The 19,373-nt window shown below is 40.4% G+C and overlaps 1 protein-coding gene and 1 long non-coding RNA gene across 3 annotated transcripts in view; one reads left to right on the top strand and one right to left on the bottom strand.

Moving 5' to 3' along the window:
• The window catches only part of LOC137001010 (uncharacterized), a 63,074-nt gene that overhangs the window by 41,037 nt on the left and 2,664 nt on the right, over positions 1-19,373 (bottom strand). The window lies entirely within an intron of this gene.
• Positions 160-18,678, top strand: Lk6 (Lk6 kinase). The gene is made up of 5 exons (XM_012377707.2): positions 160-1,228; positions 7,253-7,387; positions 10,072-10,428; positions 10,521-11,091; positions 11,183-18,678. Exons 1-5 carry the CDS (start codon positions 1,174-1,176, stop codon positions 11,637-11,639), a joined length of 1,575 nt encoding a protein of 524 aa, XP_012233130.1. The 5' UTR covers positions 160-1,173; the 3' UTR covers positions 11,640-18,678.

Genomic DNA, 19,373 nt, shown 5'->3' with positions numbered 1-19,373 from the left:
GGGACGCGGAGCCGCCGCCTGAGAGCCACGTTGCCTACGTGACTCGCAGGGCGTCGTCAGAGCCTCGTGATTCGCGGAGCCGCGATGGCGAGAGGCAAGCTGAAGCAGTTCCAGGGCGCGGAGGGGGGGATCGCGAGGTGTTAGTAAGCAGAGCAGCCATCTTGTCGAGCTCAGTCGGAAACCAACTGCCGAGCAGTCAGGGATGGTGATGAGGAAGAACGACCAGATGTGTTAGACGAAGGGTTTTTAATGCGCTTCCGAGCCCGACTGCCGCTACGTGCGAGAGGCTGTGCGATAGCGACAACGGAACCACGACGAACATCGCGTGCGAAAAGGCCCGGTGCAACCGGTTAAAAACCTTCTGCGGAGGGGGAGCAGCGGGAAGAAGAGGAGAGGAGGAAGACGAGGTAACGACGAGCAGGTCGCGCGGAGAAGGTTCTGGCGAGAGGCTGACGACGAGCTTAGCTTCTCATCGGCGGAAAGGCTTGGCTGCTTGGTTGTTAGGAGAGGAAGATCGACGTCGACAAAGAAGCTTGACGTCGCGAGAAAGAAAGAGAGAGACAGAGAGAGAGAGAGAGGGAGAGAGAGAAAGGGAGAGAGGGAGGGAGGAAGGGAAGAAAGAAAAAAAATCAACGCGAAGGATGACCGACCGAGAGAAAGTGCAGTGTCAAAGTCTGTGATAGTATTTATTCAAAAACAACATCGTTATCAGCAGTAGCACCTGTGGACGTGTCATCGTCGTTCGCGAGAAAGAAAGAACAACTGCGCGGAGAAGAGATATATAGAGATAGGCTTTATATATTTATTTGTATCTGTGATATCGACGCTGATATACATCGACCCTCTTCACGAGAAATACGTGGCGAGACGAGAGAGAGAGAGAGAGAGAGAGAGAGGCGAGAGAGTGAGGAGAGAGGAGAGGAGAGTAAGTGAGAGAGGCGAGCGACGCGAAGCGAAGATCTAAGAGGGAGAGAGAAAATCGCTCCGACGGAAGATTATATCAGTATCTTAGTGGATAGGCTTTTTTGTATATACGACTGACTTTTTTATAATTATTGCACCGGTGCGAGTTACAAGAGTGAAGAACGAGCGCTCGGACAGATCTCTCGATTGTGGTGAACCAGTAAATTGCTTCATCTTTCATCTGCAAGGACGAAGAGTGCACGAGGAAACATGGTAGAGAAAATTCTGGAGGAAAGAGAGGACGGTACTCAGGAGGCCGGACGAGGTGAGTGAAATTCTCATTTCACGTGATATTTTACAACTCTTATGACTTTACTGCCCGACCTTACTTTCTCTAAACAGCTTGAAATCAATCTTTATTGATTTCCATCCCATCCTTGTAGTGTTCAGATTTCATATTTTCAACCCAAGTCCATTTGTTAACCTATTAAACGATTTCCTTAGCTACTCCACTTGTCTAATTGTAAAGCGAAAAGTGTACTGTCTTTTTCGATTTCTATCAATATCTCAACGTGCTCACCGAGGAAACTCTAATCCGAATTCATCAAAGAATTTGTCACGAAGTTTACGATCGGGACTTATGAAATACCTCGTTGTACATCGATGTTTATTTTGCGAACCGGCGAACATCGCAGTCGGCAGCTACGGCGGCCATTTTCACCGGTCGATGTGCAACGACCCAGGATAACGGATAAATACTCCTTTGCGATTTGCGTTTTCATCATTGTCACGGGACAAAGTAATTTTAGGAGTTAGCAAGGTGGGGGAACGATTGATGAGTTTGACGTTCGCGAGTCACGTTGACAGGAAAAAGAAGACGCGTCGAGAATATCGGATGCGATTACATTACGCTCGTTTAATAATTCGCGTGTCGTTGCGGAAAATCGCGTCGCGAATACGATGAGTCGAGGAGTCAGCGAGAAGGAACTTTCTCGAAAGCGTGCAGTGCCGGCCGATACGTGAATGGCGACTTGCTTCCTTACTTTTTTTTCAATGGAAAAAAGATCAGAAAGGATAAGTGAATAATAATTTGCTAATTAATCGCTTGCTTGTTTCATTGCGTTTCTTGGTGACAGCATACTGTAAACACGCGAACACGTTTCATCAGACCGCACAGGATCGCGACGTGGCAAACGGGTTTCTCTCAGATGTTTTGATGAACATCATCGAACGTATCGAGTATTACAAGGTATATCGACTTTTTCTACGTAATTCGCCGCCGCTGCGGCGCTAGATTTCACACGTTTCGCTGCAAGATACAAACCGATTTTATTCACGAAAAACACGATGCAGTAGAATCAAACTTCTTCAGTTCGTTCACATACGTCGTGAGCGATAAATAGAATGGCTGATGTAACGCGGATATTCTGCGCAAGGTGATCGTCAGATTGTTAATAATATACATTCGTGCGTGCTTAGCTGAATATTTTCGTATACTCTGTAGCTCACTGATAATCAAGTCAAACAATCGGTAATTGTGCCTCGCTTTTTACTATTTTTAAACTTGGAAAAATTCTCAAGGCTACTACGTCGCATCTAATTATATAAACACGCTTTGTAGGAGATAACAAAATAAAACAGACGCGCACGTAACATTTCCAAATAAGACGAAAGACTAACGTCGCACGCGATTATTTCTTAGCCGACGGTTTGTTCGCGTTAATGGATAAACCGATAATTATAATCACGTCCGCAATTCCAGTTTACTCAAAAGGCGAAAAGAAGAACGAAAATTAGATGATCGGAGGAAAGAAGATACGTGTAAATATGAGAACGTCGAATTCTTATTTTTATCCGCGTCTGCAAAATTATTTCGCCTCGGTCGCGGATCAAATCTCGCTGACGCCGTCTTTTTATGATGATTTTGCGCCAATGTATCTGCCAAAATCTTGCAAACTCGGGTATTTTTGGAGCCGGGAGAAACCGCGCGCGCACGGCGGCTAACGGCGTCATTGGATTTTGCAACGCCGCTTCCGAGTATCGGCGTCGCTTGGCATGGCCAGATTATTTTTTGGGGGTTGGAAAAGGGACGATGGGGCGAAGTGGGTTAGTCGGTATACAAGATGGTTCGGGGTTCGGCGCCAGCGAATCCCGACGCGAAGGGGGAACGAGTCGGTTATGGGGCGATTCAAACAAAGAACGAAGGGTCCCGGGCCGCGCATGTCAGTTTCGTGCGCTTTTAAAGGGAAGCACACGTACGACCAGAAGAACAAAGAGACAACAACTACACATACCGATTTTGATTCGGTCTTTCAAACTAAATAACGTCGTGCATGGTTAATATTTGAACGTTTGATCGCTCGATTCTCGCGCTATCGATGTACATTAAGAACAGAAATGGATGTTTCGTTTAAATAAAAATAATAAATTGGAGCAGCATTTACAATCGTCATTAAAAATAATACATAGAGAAATAAAGAAAAGAGGAGGTGTGCATCGCGATTCGAAATAGAACAGCGGTCTTTATTTATTTCGACATTTGTGCACAGTTCTGTGCACAATATTCTTTTTTTCGGAAAGTTATACGTCAAATTATAACCGAGCGCTATTTCTTTGTCGGAGCAGAAAAGAGCCGAGATATGCACCGTACGATTCTCCGCGTAGGTTTCCACTGTCACATATGTGCAGCCTCACGTAACGATAACAGCTAGGAAAATAAAAGTCACGCTCCGGCACGTCGCGTGATTACTCCTTTTCTGCCTGACCCTTTAATTGGGTGACGATGTGTTCGTATGTGTACCGTCGCTTTGTTCACTTAATTTATGCGATCGTTAATGATACATTATTACACAGTTGTGTACCATCTTCCTCTCAGACTTCGGCTAAAATACTCATTACGAACGCGCACGATGTTTCGGGTCATCGTGAAGCCTTTCATTTATGAACAGGTAATCCAGTTTATCATTCAAAGAGGATTTTTCGTTACTCTTCGACAGAGAACCGTGTCTAAATATATATTCTCAACGGGGAGATTATAGATTTAACTGTCTTCAAGTGTGACAATGTTACAACAATTGGAGTGTACGTCGGCCGCATCTTTTTTTTCTTTCTCTAAGATTTATGTAAGGAAATTCATCGCGATGCGGTGATAATTCTCGCGTAATCAGCAGCATACGCATGCGGATAGGACACTATCGTACGTGCATATCTCGCGTAAGATGGCGGTGTTCCTTTTCTGTGCCAGTCATTGAACTCGGAGACTCGGTTCGTGCCGGTCGTTGTGCGATGTCGGCGTCGGCGTCGACGTGACGCACGAAAATACACTTGGTGCCTCGGCACCGAAATTATGATCACGCGCGAAAATGTGTGACGATAGTGGGACACACGCGCGCGCATCGAAAGTTAAAGATTCCAAAAAGAAATGAATGGGGCGAGTCGGGATTGAAAGAGAGAGGCCGTCTCGAAATTTGTAGCATTTCCGGATGGAAGATCGGCTCTCGATATATGCCGCAAAATGCAGTCATTTTCGGAGATGGTCGATCGCGAGACGTCCTGTCCAAGTGTCCGTACGCTTATTTTTGGATCACTGTGAAATCCGAGTCTCTCTCGAGTCGCCTGAAGACAATAGCCGGTAGTTGTCTCCGAGCGAAAACGCCTCGAATAACACTCGAGCGATACTAATCAATCTTTTTCAAGTTCTTAGAGCTAATGATTTCTCGAGAAACTGTTACGATTGCATATTTTTTTCCTTCGGTCAGAACGTGGGCTTGAACTATATTTGTTATCGATTAATGCGATTACAGTCACATGAATTAAACACGACTCATGGCGCAATCGCGTTTGCAATGAAATCATTTCGAGTAATATAGATCATCTTTGTTCTGCCAATATTTTCTTCTTTATTCGCCGACATATTTTGACTTAATTCCATTCCAAGATTGCCGCGGAATCGTCGGTCATTGCGATTATCGCAGACAATGAGAGAGGAATCGCTCGGCTTACAGTTACGCGCGGGCTCGTTCTCGATCCGACTCTGATTTCTCCTCGGCCCACGCGAGTGACCCGAGTGTGTCCGTCCACTCTCGAAGGAGTGGCAGAGAGTCGATTCACTCACACATAGTATTTTATTATTCATCGCCGTTATTTATCGCGCACCTCCTAGTATCGCCGCAACGTCTTTGCCCACACGATCGATTGTTCTTCCGCATCGCTCGGAAAAACAAAGCGGATTTATCGCTATTAATACGCAGTGTAATTAGCACCGCGTTTTTTCAATATTCGAAATTTCTACGAGGCGATAAAGTGTTTCATTTTCTTTTAATTTTTTTACAAATACATATTTTATTCATCGAAAAAAAAAATTCTCTTCTGATTAAGCGCGCTGCTTATGCATGGTCGCACTTTCTTAATTAAAAAGTCAATCAAATAAAAGTGACAGGTACATTGTCAACAACAAGAATACAAAGTAAGATTTGATTCAATGCTATCAATATTCACTTGATTATATATAATTAACTAAATGATTCTCAGTGCAAACATTTATTTTGATATACGAAAGCCGTTTGCGCACATAAACTCATTGTCGCAGAAACATCGTGGAATATAAGCATTGCCTCGCCAGTGATGTATGGCTCGCGTAAATATCCAGTGTGCAACTTCGTTAACGTTGAAGATCGTGAATCGCGTTACCGGTTACCGGTCTCCCAGGGCTGCGCCTTCGCGCAAGTCAAGCCAAGCGAGTGAACTTTCCCAACAAGAGAATAGAGAGGGAAACGCCAAACTGCCGCTGGCACGACGGTTCGTATCAGCGAGCAGCAGTCGCACACACATACATTTTTACCCGAATTAGAAAGTGCGAAGATAGAATCTATCTGCATATACAGACCGCTGCAAAATCACTATTCGTTGTTTTGATCTTGTATCAATTTTACGTCCGAACGATAACGCATTGTTGTGTCGGACCGACTTTACAGGCGAACTGTTTCCATTTTTATTTGCCGCCGGCGAAATCGATTGCACGTACACTTTTTCGCCCTGTCAGATACAAAAGTTCCCTCTGTAACCGAGGCGTCCCTATAGAACGAACTCCCGCCGGTCCTTCCCAATTTCCCTTTTATCACGGGTAAGTACACTCGGCAAAAAAGCCGAGATCAACAAAAGAGATAAAGCATTTCTGAGCAATATTTTTCTCCCCTTCATTTCAAATTATTTTCATTTTTTTTGAACATATATAAAAATACGTTATCATATTTTTTAAAATTATTTATCACTTCGCTCATGATTCAGACTTTTAATCATTGTAAACTAGCGCGATGTATAAATTGAGTTACGTAATGCACATGTGAAAATGTAAACGCGTTATTTTACGATGCGTTGAAAATAGCGGGAGACCTGCTGACGTCTACTCGATGTTAATTATAACGACGCGGGAATTATTTTAAACCTTCGACCAATAAAAGTCTAGTTATTCATGAAAGACAACGCATCCTGATGAATGCAGAACTCCCCTACTTTACGCGGCGCGCGATAATCTTTTCTCGTAACATTTTTTCTATTATCTTTTTATTAACAAGCAAACTATAGCAACTTTTATTATATATACATTATGACGGGGAAGATGAGAGATCGAACAGTGTGTATTTATATGCGGCAAAAGTATCGCTGACTGAATGCGCGGGTGGTAACGAACGTAAACTCGCAAGAATGATTAACGATTATCGAACCATAGCGAACGATGATACCGCTGTATCGATAAGTTCGCAAAAATAAACGACGATAACGAGAAACGCGAGCTCGTCACGTGTGGCAGGCCGCGAGCTACTTTGTCCGCAAATAAATACGTACGTTCGTTGCGCAATCGCGCATCGTTGCGCGGAATATCTTAAAAAATCATTCCACCGTTAGCTTTAAATCAAACATCTATTTTAAGATTGGAGTCTTTAATGCATCTTAATCAATAAACGACGATTTAGACTAACGACGCGAATATCTTATAGCAAAGAATATGTGAAATGAAACTAAAGTAAAGTTTTTCTTCTAGTAATCAATAAGTAAAGAATTTAATTAAGAGTTAACTCAAATTAATAAAAAAAAAAAGAAATATTAATTAGCCAACAAGGTTCGTGCGGTTTCGTGAAGTTTATTAACAACACTGCGCATGAACCTTATTGGTTATCTGATATTATATATTAATAGCGCGACCGGTTCTTAATAGAAAGATAACAGAACTGTTACTATTAGGAAAGATTATTTCCACTCCGTTATACGAGTAAAGGAGAAATTGATGAAATAATATATCGAATTGATCGATAAACTGCGACTTCTAGACTAACGACGCGCTTGCTTTCAGGTGATGGCACCTGCCGGGACGTAACTTCGACGGTGGAATCTATGAGCGCGGTGCAAGCTCGTCAGGAGGAGGCGAGACGCAAAAGGCGCAGGAAGAGACGTTCCGGTTCATCAGTGGTATCCTCCTGCTTTCAAGGTAAATTTATACACGGATGGACGTCAAGAGTATGAAAGAGTATGAGAAGATATTAGTGTAGAAATGCGCGCAATCTCCGGATCCTATTGTAAAATATGGGAAGGGACAGCGCGTGTATATAAGTGAATGAGTGTATGAGTATAAATACGAGTACAAATACGAGCATGAGTACGAGTCAAACGACTTGGTCTCGATTTTCCAATACACGACCAGATTCTATGCGCACGCACCCCCCGCATGGCGCGGCTCTCACACCAGTGACTTGCAGTTCTCCTCTAGGTATGTGTGACCTTGGACAAGTTCGGAACGCTCGAGAAACTCGCGCAGGGTAGTGATAATCGATCGCGCAGCCATTCTGGAATTTTGCATGCCACGCACTGTACGCCGCATGTTTATAAACACCGGGAACTTGCCCCTTTCTCGGATCATAAGTCATCCTCGAAGCATCGCTCTCTCTCTCAGTAATCGCTTTCTAATTAGGATAAAATAATACCGGTATTTTCATCTTCAAATTATTATCGTTTTTTTACTTTTGGAATAATCGCGTGCATATGTTTTTTTTTTATCTTTATAATTCATAATGTATTTTAGTGGAAAAACAGTCTCTTCGACGGGAAATTTAGATGCGGGTTTTGCATGCTTAGTAAACTAGTTTACTGGTCGTTCCATAAAGAACGCGGGATCGGAATTAATCTGAGCTGCGCAGCTGGCAAATACGGTTATTCGGCCACGGAGTTGCTCGCTCGATCGATAGCGCGGCCCACAGAGAGCCACAAATTCATTCTTCATGAGTTTTCGACACAAGTGTTGATTTGCTCGACTCGGCGCGAATATAGTTTGCATTTAATGTCGTGGCATACCGATCACTATAAATTATAAATAAATAATGTATTCGATAACTTAATTATTTTACGAAAGAGTTACATTGATATGCGCGACGCGTTGATATTTAGCTTTCAGGATATTTACTTAATATTCCTAATCAATTTATGAAATAAATGATTCATAAAGAAGAGTTAAAAATTTCATAAAGATATTCGTTATCGTTCTCAGTTTATTTAATTACTAGTAGAGATAAAATTAATTTTATCAAAGATTTTGGTAAATATATATAAAATAGATAGTTGTAATATTTGAGAAATATTCTTTAAAAGTATATTACTTTGGAGAATAATATTTGGAAGTAATATCTTCAAAGCTAGGTAAAGTTTTTCGTTAAGGTAAGACATCGATACTGGCATTTCAGTTCTCTAATGTAATTTTGTTAAGTTTTTACCATTAGCATTATTAGAAAATATTAATCAATTTTTCAAGTGCAAATGGGATTGAGTTTATTATCTCGGTCGGTTGCGTCATTTCGCGTGATCGATTCAGGAGAGTTCGGCTTGGTTCTAGAAGCTTCCAACACCGCTGGAGCTCTATACTATCTCTAAAGCCGATACAGCTTAGTTGAAAATCCGGCAGATTTATTGTGAGATTTACTTGCGAAATTTACATTAGATGTATCTATCTGCGGATTGTTGGTCGCTAAAATTGTGAAAAGCAATTTCCCCCCAAAAAAACGCTTCCGTCATATCGTACCAGCAATGATTGCCGTTGATACGTCATTATTAAATCGGACTATAGCACTCTAATTGAATCGCGACGGTAATTGCATGTAGGTCGATGTTCGCGCAATTTTCAAGGCGCTAAATTTGCACCGACCACTGTTAAAATTGGTATAGAACGGCGCAAAGACGTGGAGGCGTATTATCGGTTTCTGGTTGCTAGGCGCTGGCGACGCTGACATGCGCGCGTATCCTGATGTATAATCGGAGCGAAAAGTGGGATGAGACGGGGCACAGGGAAACGTGGGGAGGCAACAGAAACTCGGCAACGTAGGCGCGTACGAGTCGCTCGAACGAAGGCGCTCGAACGAGGTAGGGATGGACCAGGACGAGGTAGGGGAGAAACGCGCGCGGAGAGCTGGAGAAGAGGAAAGGAGTCGCGATAACTGGCGTGGACTTGCAAGAGAGAGGGAAAATTCGGTGTATGTGCGTCGTAGTTTCGCGCTCTGATCTCGCCCACCCCCTCTCGACCTTGACATTGACTGTCCGTCAACACACAGGACATACACACACACACATGCGCAAACTGCTGTCGCGCGTTCGAGGCCCAGCCCATTTAAAGCGGAGATAATTGAGCTTTTCGAGCATAACAACCATGATCGACATTTTAAAAAAATTGAGGCATTCTTTTTTTTTTAATGACTTCCGCAAAGAAGTCGGTATTAAAGAGAGTTTACAAGGACGAAACTAGCGATATTTCTCATTGGGAAATAAATTTTCTTCTTGTTTTGAACGCCGATCGTACGATAAAAGTATTTTTAACGTGCGATTCTCGAGCGTTTCGATCGATTCGTTCTCGATGTCAAGACCTCTCTTGTCTAACGACGCGCTACAACGTAATTGCTAATGTGTTCGCAGAGCGATGCGCAATTCCATGCTAAATGAGTATCGCGCTGTGTAGCTTAGAATTATTTCTTCATACTCTCCTCCTCCTCCCCTTTTTTTTTCTTCTAATAAAACTGCGAGTGTGCTCGGGCTTAGTATATTGCTGGAGGTTTTGTACACAATCGAGAAACCAGAAGAATAATTTGTAGAAGACAAGTGTGTAAAAAGGGAACTTGTGTATTGCTGTTGCAGAACTGTACAAATTGACCGGAGAAGTTCTCGGAGAGGGTGCCTACGCCTCAGTTCAGACCTGTACATCCCTTTATACGGATCTCGAGTACGCCGTGAAGATCATCGACAAAATTCCCGGACACGCGCGTGCCAGAGTATTTAAGGAAGTCGAGACATTTCACCATTGCCAGGGCCACCCGAACATTATACAATTGATCGAATTCTTCGAGGACGAGGAGAAGTTTTATCTCGTGTTCGAGAAGATCAATGGCGGTCAGTTATTGAACAGAATTCAAGAACGGATTCATTTCACCGAGAGAGAGGCGAGTCAGATCGTGAAGGAGATCGCAAGCGCGCTCGACTTTCTTCACAAGAAAGGTAATTCGAATGATTTTGACAGGACAAAGTAATTACATTAAGTGCATCAGCGATAAAGAATCGAAACATTGATTTTGTTCCGTGGTTTTCAGGGATTGCCCACAGAGATCTCAAGCCTGAGAACCTCCTGTGCGTGTATCCGGATAAATTGACACCGATTAAGGTATGCGACTTCGATCTTGGATCAGGTATCAAATTCAACAACTCGTTGTCTAGTCCTGTGGCAACGCCGCAGCTTTTGACGCCGGTGGGCAGCGCCGAATTTATGGCGCCCGAAGTGGTCGAGGCTTTCATCGGCGAAGCCAATTATTATGACAAACGTTGCGATCTATGGAGCCTCGGCGTCATCATGTATATTTTGCTCTGCGGCTATCCGCCTTTCTACGGAAATTGCGGCACCGATTGCGGCTGGGGCAGGGGGGAGAATTGTCAAGCCTGTCAAGAGTTGCTCTTTACCAGTATTCAGGAGGGCAGATACGAGTTTCCTGATAAGGAGTGGCGATGCATCTCCGAGGACGCGAAGGATTTAATCAGAGGTCTACTCGTTAAGGAAGCTCATCGGAGGCTCAGCGCTGATAGTATTTTGAAACATTCGTGGATTAATCCTGGACCGACTTCTGTCGAAACTGGCGATCGAGCACTTACCACGCCTCATATCATAAGGTGAGGTGTTTTTATCTTTTTTTTTTTTCGCGCCATCTCTTTGCCTCTAGCGATCTATTTATTTTAATCATTGCGCAATTCGTATTTCCAGGAGGAACAACTCCGCTAGAGAACTCTCAGCGTTTGCTGAGTCCGCAATGGCTGTGAATCGCGTGGTACTTCAGCATTTTTCTCTAAATCTCGAGGAATTGGCAGAGAACCGGGAGCCTAGATTGTCCACGTCATCGACCGACGACGACAATCACCCCTACGGTCATATGTCTGATTCCAGCAGCGAACTGTCTGAAAACAGCAAGCACTTGACAATTCATTCCTCCAGCGAGTTCGACGGTACGCGTCAAAAGTCGTGTTCCATGCGTTCCAGTGTCGATCTCAACGATCCCAAGATCATCGGCAAGAATCGCGTCATAAGCAAGGAATCGCTGCAGAATTGGTTCGGGCTGTCACCGCCGATCGAGAGCCGCCTGATGCAACGCCGTTTGAAGGCACGCTCGGATTTACTCGAACGTCAGACCAGCAAAGCGGTAATTGCATCTCCGAGTGGCTGAGAGGTCGTCGAACGAGATAAAACCGATCACTCTTTCTCGCTACAGTATCACTTGTCTTTTTGTAGCTACATGAGGTTGCGAATGATGTACAATACTTTTTCCAACGGCTTTAGGAAGTTAGGGGTAAGTCGAGTCTTTGATTCTGCGCGGATAACGAGAACAGGCTCAATCATTTATGATAATGACAACAGCGATAATAATCGAAAAGTATTCGCCGCAAAAAGTAATCGAAAAGGAAGGATATTGTCATCTTTTTTTTCTTCAATAGCCTAAGCTGTTTTTGTTTTAAATTTTTCTTTTAGTAGTTTGATGATAATCAGATTGCGTTCTTATTTCCAGTGGAAAATTCAATTGATTTTGCATTAAATAGTAACGCGATAGTTATAATGTTACATAATTATTAAAATAACATGTAAAAAAATTATAACGTTGAAGTAAAAGATTTATATCTTTTCGTTTAGTGGATAAATCTCAATTATTAATCAACTTATAATATAACAATGCGATATGAACAGAATTGAAGAGTACTCCATTGCGGCATACAAGGACGATATTTGTCATTTATTATTATTATCATAAAAAAAAATATATTTTGACTTCAATAGTGTGCGTCACGCACAATTAAATCTTTTTTTCTATTTCTTGGAAATAAAAGCGATCTGATTTCATCAAGCATTGTAATTTTTGCTGCGTGTTATCCATTACTCACGCAGTCATATTGTATATTGTACAGTATATAAGGGCTACACACACGCGCATGGAACACAGTATCATCATCCATAGTTACACAATACAAATTCACAAATATATATATATATATCGAGTTTCAAATACTTCATTATAAAAAATATCCCGAGGATAATTTGGAAGTACATACATTGGTGCGTCAATTGATGAAATTGACGCGATTTTATTCCTTTGTTACGTAGTAGTATACATATATTGAGACACATACGTGCGTTCATGTATAAAGAAATTAAAAAAAGAAAATGAAGAAAAAAAAGAAAAAGGGAGATAAATCGCGATCCATGATACTTGATGCGCTGCTGAACGCACGAACATTCTATTACGTAAATATTACTTTTATTTGTTCGCTGATATTTTTCAATAAAATAGTCTACAGACGCAACCGATGCAAGGCGAAAAAGATGTTCCTTTTATTGTTCTTTTGATATTGTTTCAAATATTATTCGAGCCATAATATATCCTCAAACGGAGCAAACGGGTGAGTGTATCTCGGCTCACGCAGGTGCAGAGTTAGTTTGCTCATATTAGATTAATATAGAAAACGCGATAGATCGTAAGTCAGCAAGATTTCAAAGTAACATTCGAAAGATACAAGTTACGCGAAAATGGATCAAAAAAGAGAATGGCCACTAGTTTGTTTAAAATTTCTCAGCTGTTAAATCGTGAGATACCGTTTGTTAAATTGGTGTTACATATTTTTGTAGAGTTTTATCGACTAAAAGTTGTTTTAAGCCCACCCACGGTATTGCTTTATATTTTTCTACAAAATATTTACTTTCCTTAAATTTTCTTCGTTTTTAAAACGCTGATTGTTTGATTGTTATTCGCTTTTCTTCGTTTTGTTGCAATTTCGCGCGAACCCACAAAAAAATGACACGCGTTCCGAATTCTAAGTTCGATTTCAATAGAAATCGGTTATTCGTACTTTCTTGCTTCGTCATGTGTTTTCAAGCAAAAAGAAAAAGATACACAAAAAGAATTTCTTTCTTATACACTTCTTTATGCTGATGCGGTGGACAGATTTTACTCAAGGTAGCTGAGAAAACGCTGCGCACGTTATTCTACATTACACTCATACAATTTGAGAATGACGAAGAGAAGGAGAAACTGTAAAAAGCTATTTATAAGGTTTACTAAGGTTTCTCCGAGGTTAATATCGACAGCATTCATTTTCAAGATCTTGTAAAAATGTGTAACCTCGGAGGGTTGCGAATGTAATATGCGTTTGTACATTGTAATTACATCATTGAAAACTTTCTTAGAAAGTCATGCTTGCTGTAAGACACGGCGGATATGGCTTTTGTCAACTTCTGTCTTCTTTGTACTTTGTAAGTACCAATAAGATAAAGATTAGTGTTTAGAGCGCGTGAATGAGATGATATATATATATATATATATACACATATATATGTATGTATGTATGTATGTATGTATGTATGTATGTATGTATGTATGTATGTATGTATGTATGTATGTATGTATGTATGTATGTATGTATGTATGTATGTATGTATGTATGTATGTATGTATGTATGTATGTATGTATGTATGTATGTATGTATGTATGTATGTATGTATGTATGTATGTATGTATGTATGTATGTATGTATATATATATATATATATATATATATATGAAAATCCATGTAAATAAGAAAGCTACGATGTAGACATATGGAAAGCAATACAATGCGGATTCTCTTAAGGACAAAATTAATACATTAATCGGCCTCTTCGCGCAAGATTATAAAAAAATTTTTTGCGTTCCTTGATTACTTATAGTAGGTCGAAAAATTAATTCTCTATCATTCAAAACATTGTCTCTCTCGTCTTTTTTTCTTTTCAGTTCTTGCGCGAAGTTCCGTACGATACGACTTACATTAAGCAATTAAGCGCCCACTCAAGAAATCGTCAAATTGTTCGCTATCTTTCTATTGGATCTTGCAACGAAGGGACAAATGAATTTTTCTTGTATCGGGCATTTGCGTTTTGGTGAAGCCTCAATATAGGCCCGAATGTAAATGATGCTTTTCTCTTCTCTTTTTTTTGTTTTTTTTTTTTTAACTAATATATAAGATAAAACGGTATAAAAGTAGAGCGAATGTTGAAGTATGCTGCACGCGTAAGGAAAAAATATAAAAGGAAAAGAAAAAAAATACAAATGGCCATAATATACAGATCTGTAAGCGTAACGAGTTAAGATTGTATAATAAAATGCGAATAGATATATGTGTGCGTGTACGTGCGGTTATGAGCGAAGAGGGGATGTGTGAAAGAAACTAATTACTAGCCTTTAAAAGGAAAACCTGACACCTTGTCGTAAATTTGTAGCATAAGGGTACCGCTGGGTCATACTGATCGGATGTCAGATCATTACTTGCTTTTATATTTTCACATTATAGTATTTCATACAATGCGAATTCGAAACTTTCAATACTTTGTTTGTGAGAGTAAAATAATCAACGCATTATTTCATCTACCGAAAATTGAAATTGCAACAATGCAATTTCATACGGGCTGGATCGCTAAGATTGAGTTTCGGTATAGCGCAGCGGTTAGTTATATATGTAAAACGCATACATTATTATTCTCATTTTCTTCCCTATAATACACATAAGTCTTTTGTCAAGAGACGGTTTGCAAAAAGAAAACCGTAAAAATTGTTAGTGCGTATGTGTGTGTGTGTGTTCACGCCACGTGCACAGAGCAGTAATCCTAACGAAAAATGAAATGCGGAATGGAAGGAGAGCAAAATTTTCATTGCACTTTTTTTGAAGAAAAGAAAAGTGTGAGAAAACTAATAAAAATAATCACGCGTCACATATTTTGAGGTGATGCGCATCTTTATTCTCTTCGTCTTCTGTTCGCACACTCTTCGTCAAATCTGTTTTCGTTGCAAAATTCGTCTGTCACGTAGTATCCACGGTTGATACATATCTACGAAGAAAGCGTATTTTCCTTTTCCCGACGAAAAAAAAAAAAAAAAAAAAAATAAGGAGAGACATTGTCAAAGACGGAACAGCGATTGTGCTCAAGATCGTCAGCAGTGACGCTTAAATTCGAATCGACGTTCAATTGGCGCGCGTTAGAAAAGAGTGTGCGGTGATACAACGCGAGCCAGATTTCGATCACTTTTCTTATTCTTATAATCGATATGTCGATCGAATGTGGGAAGAGTAGCAAGAGAAAACTGGAGAATGTAAATAAGATTTATCTAGTAGTTATAGTGCCTATATATATCCTAAAAAAAAAGTAGATCGATAAGTGCGATAGTACTCCCCAAATTTTATCCCGATCTACCTTCTCATCCCTTTCCTCCCACACATAACGCATCTCCTCTCATATCTTCATGGCCTTCTTAACTGAATCCCTTTTCCGCATCCCTTGAAATCGAAACATTCCCGTGTCCGAATCAATCTTTCCCCCGAACCTTCAAATCCCGCTCCTCTCCCACATATTACAATCCCTTCTTCCATGTATCCCAAAAAAATTGTTATAAAAGGAAAAATGGCCAAAAAATATTTTTTATTTTTCATACCCACTTGTATGTAGGACATAAACGATATATTTTTTTGACACGGTTGAGAAAGCAAAGCTTGATTGTGAAAAAAAGAGAAGGGACCGCAGAGTATCGCATTCCCGATCGTTCTCGTTAGATTTCGTTGAAAATTATTCAGGAGGAATATCGAGGAATGCGATAGCTTCTCTTTTATTCCTTGCGTTTGGTGCGATATCTTATTGCGTAGTATTAGACGTTTTGTAAACCGAAAACTCTTTAGTTTAGCGATTGAGCGAGTGAATGAGTGGGTGAACGAATGAATGCGAGAGCAAGAGAGAGGACGGTTGAGAACAAGGGCTAAAGTCCACTTAATAACGTGCTCACGTATCTTTCAGTTCATTTATGCAAAAATGTTCAGCACGTTCCTAGAAAAAGAAGAGAAATACTAAATCGAAATTTCTTTTCAGTTTTACTGTAAGATCTAGCCGTACCGATAAATCTTGGTTTGCCGCGATATCTTTTTAAAATATATAAATGAGCAAGTCTAAAAAAAAAAAAAAAGTCATATCGTGAGCACGAGGCGCTAATTTCTCGACGTACTTTTATTCGTATTTAAGTGGCGCGCGTTTAGCCTAGCGAAACATATAAATGTTGAGACTGGATTATGAACGTACAAAAAACCTTATTCTACCTGTAAACGACATGTTAATCGCTCCACGATTCAATCAATCGCGTACGAACGTTTAAGGAAGTAAAAAAACTTGCTCGTAACGCGTTCAAGAAAGCATATGATTCGATCAATTCAACAATAATTCCTATGACTCGAATTATCCATAAATCTCTATTACAGATCGGCAATAGCGTGATTTCAAACGAAACAAAACACACTGATTTGTCATTAATTTCACACGATTGATGATTAAAATGTATATTTTTTAAGTGAAATATGAAAACACTTTATTACATTCTCTCCTTGATACACACATCCCTCGACATTGAACTTGTTTTCTCACGAAAACGTGTTCGTTCGGCACACGGCAAATTCACGCCGTTGTTTCGCAATCGTTAAATTAGAACATCCAGTAAGATTTATCTGGTCCTACTGCAATTTTTCAGAAAGATGACAAGTCACGTCATGTGATGCATATAAGGGAGCATGTGAGTATCTGAATATGCAAGGAGGAATGTTGAGTTTCTTCCGCGTTTAATTCTCGGAAAAAACCGATATCATTATTAAATAAAGTAAGCCGTGGAAAAAAAAGGCGAAAACAAAATATATTGGCTGGAAGTGAAATAGATTCCATTGCGTGTGCGTGGAACTTTTGAAAGTTAGAATTTCGCTTAAGATTTCGAAGATCAATGTCTCATGGTCTCACCTGTAAAAGTGTAAGATAGAGGACAAGTCTTATTAGCTAAGACGTAGATATTTGTGTAAAATCGTGTCCATGTCGAAGAGGTCTGTTGAGAAGTAGAAGGTAAAACAAAAAAAATTGAGTCATATCGAATAAAAACCTCGTCAGCGGACGCGTTAGAGGGGCGTTGACTTCGAAAGAAATTTCTGAATTCGGAATTGCAGTAGAAATACATTCGACATGGTCGCGGTTCTAAAGCACGCCAACAAAATCGCCAAGAGATATCGTATTTAATTTTGTACATACACGCCGTCCTTGCGCGTCGACGTTCAAGTCGACCACAAGCGTATATACAAGTACAAATCGCCATTCTTTTATTTTTCGCGTTAACATCTAAATATGCAGGGTGTTTCGTGATAAATGTGAAAAGCTTTTTCGAGCGACTTTCAAAAGTTTGCTACTTTGAACTTTCCCTCGGTTAATCCGATAAAATATTGCACTTGAAGCTTGTTAAATTTCTTATGAAACACCCTGTACACGAGTGAAAGTGACCAGGCAGTTGAAATGTACAGTCGAATCTTTGTATTCTAAGCTCTCCCTATCGTTAATTAGCCGAACAGAAACTTGACAAGATAAAACCGATTTCACCATGGTTCAATTTTAATCCGATTCATTCTGATTAATCGCGACGACTGAAGGAGAAACTATTCCACAACTTTGATTTGCACACAATTAATAAGAATACAAAGATGCAACTGTGTCTACCCGATCGATTTGTGACCATTGAGCTATCGGGTCGGTCTTCTTCTTTCTTCTTCAAAGAAAAGGACTTGGTCGATTTACTCTCGTCTCCATTAAATGAACAGTAGCGATCGCGTTTTATTAGTCTCGATCGACAACGAAAAGCTCCGTTGAAAGCTGAAGGGTATTTTCAGATCGGTTATATATCCTATAGAAAAATATTACGTCAGTTTTGAGGATACTATAAATTTTAATTGGACTCACAATCGAATACCAAGGCCCAATCATGCGGCTCAATGTTGAGGGACGAAAAAAAAAAAAAAAAAAAAAAAAAAATCGATACGAGGAGAATCTCGAATCTCCTATTTCGAAGAAGCACTGCCGATTGCAACATGCTTCCTGCCGTACACGCAGCAAAACGATCGAGAAGCTGAAATCTTTCTTCTACGGTATCCTTGAGAAGATCTCAAGTATTTTTCTATAAGGACGTGCGACGCTCTTCGCGATAAAGTCTTAAGAAAATTCGTCCTGTCGATATCAATCAGCCCAGCAATCGCATAAGAATCTACCTTGTTGACCTGTTTCCGATGTTTAATTGCAGTTACATAGTTTCGAGATTAACGAGATGCATTGTTGAGAAATATCTTGAAACTATTGTATAGAAAACAAAAAAAAAAAAAAAAAAAAAAAAAAAGAAAAAGAGGAGAAATGTCGTCACGATGATCCTCGAACCTCTACATACCATCTTTGATTACGACAGTATTGTACTATATCGGTATATTCATTATAACAGCGACTCGTACAACTCATCATCGTAATAACATCGTAATCTTTCTCATATCATTAAGCACATCTCTCGCTGCTACCAAGCTGACAGAGCGGCGGACTGAAAAACTGATTGCGTCGTTTCTTAAACAATACGATATGAAATACGAGAACTTGAGAGGCAATCGTGATACTTGACGATAGTGCTCAGAGATAAACGCAAGTTAGAGCGAATTTAACGTTATATTAGTGGCTGAGTCCCAAGAATTTACGAGCGTTACAACAGTTGCAAAGTGACTTCGCTTAGGCACGATTACCGCGTAAGAATGTAACGGCTGTAATATCCTATAATAATGCGAGAGTTGATACGAGAATTCTGAAATGCTTTTTGTATTATCCGTATTTTGTATCTATACGAACGGGGTTGAGTACACGAGGGAGTAAGTGAGAAAGCATGAGAGCAAGACCAAAATTTTGTCGAGAAAGATAGATAAGGGCGAGAGAGCGAGATATTTCTTTTTCGTTTTCCGAAAAACGGCTATTTCTTCTCTCGAGAACTTGATTCACGGAAAGATGTATATAGAGATGTGTAACCAGCAAATAGGCGTAAAGAGGCAATGCGAGTGTAAC

The sequence above is a fragment of the Linepithema humile genome, chromosome 7 (genome assembly GCF_040581485.1).
Source record: "Linepithema humile isolate Giens D197 chromosome 7, Lhum_UNIL_v1.0, whole genome shotgun sequence".
Taxonomy (NCBI): domain Eukaryota; kingdom Metazoa; phylum Arthropoda; class Insecta; order Hymenoptera; family Formicidae; genus Linepithema; species Linepithema humile.
This window is presented reverse-complemented; position numbering and strand designations above follow the sequence as displayed.

Bases quoted from the DNA above. Each gene is read 5' to 3' on its own strand.
- Lk6 (XM_012377707.2), top strand. From the start codon at position 1,174: ATGGTAGAGAAAATTCTGGAGGAAAGAGAGGACGGTACTCAGGAGGCC. The intron at 7,388-10,071 runs GTAAATTTATAC...TTGCTGTTGCAG, and splicing joins GGTATCCTCCTGCTTTCAAG to AACTGTACAAATTGACCGGA. The intron at 10,429-10,520 runs GTAATTCGAATG...CGTGGTTTTCAG, and splicing joins CGACTTTCTTCACAAGAAAG to GGATTGCCCACAGAGATCTC.